The sequence below is a fragment of the Haplochromis burtoni genome, unplaced genomic scaffold (assembly GCF_018398535.1).
Source record: "Haplochromis burtoni strain Fernald_Lab_line unplaced genomic scaffold, NCSU_Asbu1 Contig_52, whole genome shotgun sequence".
Lineage (NCBI taxonomy): Eukaryota > Metazoa > Chordata > Actinopteri > Cichliformes > Cichlidae > Haplochromis > Haplochromis burtoni.
The window spans coordinates 2,468,493-2,471,562 of record NW_024582413.1 but is presented as its reverse complement, the minus strand read 5'-3'; the positions used below and the strand labels follow the sequence as shown (position 1 = coordinate 2,471,562).

Genomic DNA, 3,070 nt, shown 5'->3' with positions numbered 1-3,070 from the left:
ATTTCATTCATCAGTGTTTAAATGTATCACTTTAATCCTTAAGGACTGTCTTTGTTACCACCGAAGACAGAAATTATTTGCACCCAAAGCTGTGAAAACGTACTTTAGACGCCAAAAAGTAGCTGACGAGGTTCAGATTCAACAAGTCTCTGAACTCCTCTGCTGTGGTGTCGTCAGTGGGTTTATGAGGAGGGTCTGAAGAGGAAGATTTCAAACACAAAAACAGACAGTAAGCAACACAGCCTTGTTGTCATGTCTCCTTGTTAGTAAAAAAAACAACAACACACACACAAAAGACTCACGCCAGCCTGCGTTGTTGACCAGGCAGTCGATGTGACCAAACTGCTCCACTGTGACTGCAATCAGCCTCTGCAGAGACAAGAGGAACCAACACATGACAAATACACATCCGCAGTGAATGCGGGAGTCACTGAGTTCAGTGAGATCATCATGTGATCATCATGTGATCATGTGACTCTTTCCATTTCAGACCATACACCCACAAAGCTGCACTTCACCTTTATGTCTTCTTCCTTGGAGATGTCACTTCTGACAAACTTGCACGAGCCTGGTCCGGTCTTGTTAAGCTCCGCCTCTAAAGCTTCACCTGCTGCACCTACGAGACACGTCTGATCATGCCGCAAAACACTGCACCCCATTATTTTTCTTTTCATATATGCTGCCAAAAGTGAAATCGTGTAACTGTTTTACAAAGTAGCAGAATAAAAACAGCCTTACTAACTTTCTCTTCCACAAAACGCCACTTTGGCTCCGTTTTCCACTATAAAAGAACAACAACAAAAAAGACGCAAAAATGTTCAGTGCGCCACTCCTCGCTGCATGCGCAAACTGCCAGCATAAATAAAGACATTTTCATACCAAACACTCTGACAATCCCTCTGCCAATCCCTTTGGATCCTCCTGTGACAACAGCCACTTTGTTGTAGTAGCGGAGGGACATTTCGTCTGCGGTTACGATGATAAATGTGACGCAAAGCGGCGCTGCTGTCAAACAGCGGACTAATAACGGTTACTTCTTACTTTGTCTGCTCGGAGTCATCACAGCAGGACTCCTCTGCCGCCAGCAGAAACGATCAGCCGCTGTCAGCATGTTTGTTTGTAAAGTTCAAAGTGCCACAAAATCATGCGGTTTGCTTTGCTGCGTTCAGGAGGACAGGGATAGTAGGAAATCTATACATTCACAAGAAAACTAGCTCTAGAGAGGGTTCTTGAACTTTTATAATAATTTCCTTTTTACTTCAACTGTGTCTGGACATCTGTGCTTGGGTGCCACTAACTCAGCCGCCCTAAGCTGATGTCAGCTTCCTTAGAAACCATCAGTCTGAACATGATTACTTTCGTTCAGTGAAAGGAAGCTCTTCCTACTCCCCGTTATCAAGCACTTGCAGTAATGGGATCGTCTGATTGTTTGTGATCTCTCTCCAATACTGTAGTGTCTTTACCTAACAGTATAATGAACCTGCTTTCCACTAAACTTCTGATGCTATTATTCTAACGGTTATAAAGCAGATCTCCCATCTTTATAACGATATTACATACTACTGTATAATGTCTTGTCTACCCCATACATGTACTCACATTGTAAAAACCTGCTTTCCACTAAATCGTGGTGGCAAAAGTAAGCGCTAAACTCTTCACACTACCGTGTCATCACTTTATCGGAAGCTCATGAATATGCCTCCAAATTCATCTTATCACTGAGACTCTGGTTAGAATACACGATGAGAGACAAGTGAAGTCGCATTTCCATCTACTGCATCACTGGCTCAGCATGTCGACTTCAACAATAGTCAATCTACCTACATCGTCACAAGCAGTTCCTTTTTCACCAGGTGAAAAATCTTAGCAACTTCCACTCTCTGTCCTGTTGCACTTTCGGCTTTCAAGCTCAATCTTTCTGCCTAGCGAACCGATAAAAGTTTCCTTCCTTAGTGTCCTGCCTCACATACAACTCACTAAAAGCCTTTTCCTCCTTTGCCACCTGTGTTTGCTGTACACCTAGCCTCCAAGTACTCCTATCAGCTGTCTGCATCTTCTTGACTATCCCGCTTTTTCCTTGCCAAACTCTTTGAACACTTTCCAATACTTTCTCATTCCTCTCCCAAGTGTCCTTGTTTTCATTCCCTCATCACTTCAGCTTTCCCCATCATCTGGTAACTCCTCCCTACCAGCCAGAGCTGTCGACATTCCTCTCTGAATTCTTTACATTTTTCCTTTTTCAACTTCCACCATTTGATCCTCGTCTCTATCTCATGCTGCCTAGCTACAATCTGCCATGACACCACCTTGCAGACTCTCATCTCTGTCAGACACTTGCTCTGAAAAATATCCGCCTTCCTTCTCTCCTTCATATCAGCTAGCTCCTCACATTAAGCCCCTATCTCTGACCTCCACACTCCTGCCTTTTCCTCGCTCACGCTGCCTCCTAACACACCTTCCTCCTCTCCTCTTCCATTGTTTTCAGGCAACAGTAGCACAGTTTCCACCAGCAGCCTGCTGACAATCAGCACCAGAGGCGTTCGCTGCCCTGATCCAATGTGGAGGTTCTTGGTGATTTGATGATGGCACGGATCATTTTTATTACATTTTAATAACTTTTCATTAATGACTTTGCATAACTCAACTCTTCACTACTAACCAGCCCCCATAATCTGCACGGCTTCTGAACACCTTCCTGAACGTACCTGAGCATTTTCCCCCATTTTAATGGCGGCAGCTGCGTCTGGTGTCTGTGCTGCTAGTTGCTCCCACAGAGGTGTCATCACGTTACCTGGTGAAATGCTGCAACAAAAGCCAGACACTCCGATTAGAAAAAGAAAGGCATTATTAGATTAAAGGAAATGAAATACTTGTAGAATCTCTACAGTTTTTATATCACATCGGAATTCTTCTTTTTATTTATCAGAATCACATTTTTTATTTCACTGCGTAATTATAGTTGTTTGGTATCTTAGTCTTGTGGATTTATGAGAACAGAATGTGTAATTTTGAACTGTCTACTGTAGAAAAGCCCAAATAGTGAATCAGAGCTTATCAATGGCTACGAAAG

The 3,070-nt window shown here is 43.2% G+C and overlaps 1 protein-coding gene across 1 annotated transcript; it reads right to left on the bottom strand.

Moving 5' to 3' along the window:
* Window positions 1-103: 103 nt before the first annotated feature.
* Window positions 104-1,266, bottom strand: hsd17b14 (hydroxysteroid (17-beta) dehydrogenase 14; the record flags this gene model as incomplete). The annotated part of the gene is given in 5 exon segments (XM_014333420.2): window positions 104-195; window positions 303-369; window positions 519-616; window positions 743-781; window positions 880-1,266. Coding segments are annotated over 5 exon segments (378 nt in total), but the record flags the coding sequence as incomplete, so codon positions are not given.
* Between the last annotated feature and the right edge of the window lie 1,804 nt (window positions 1,267-3,070).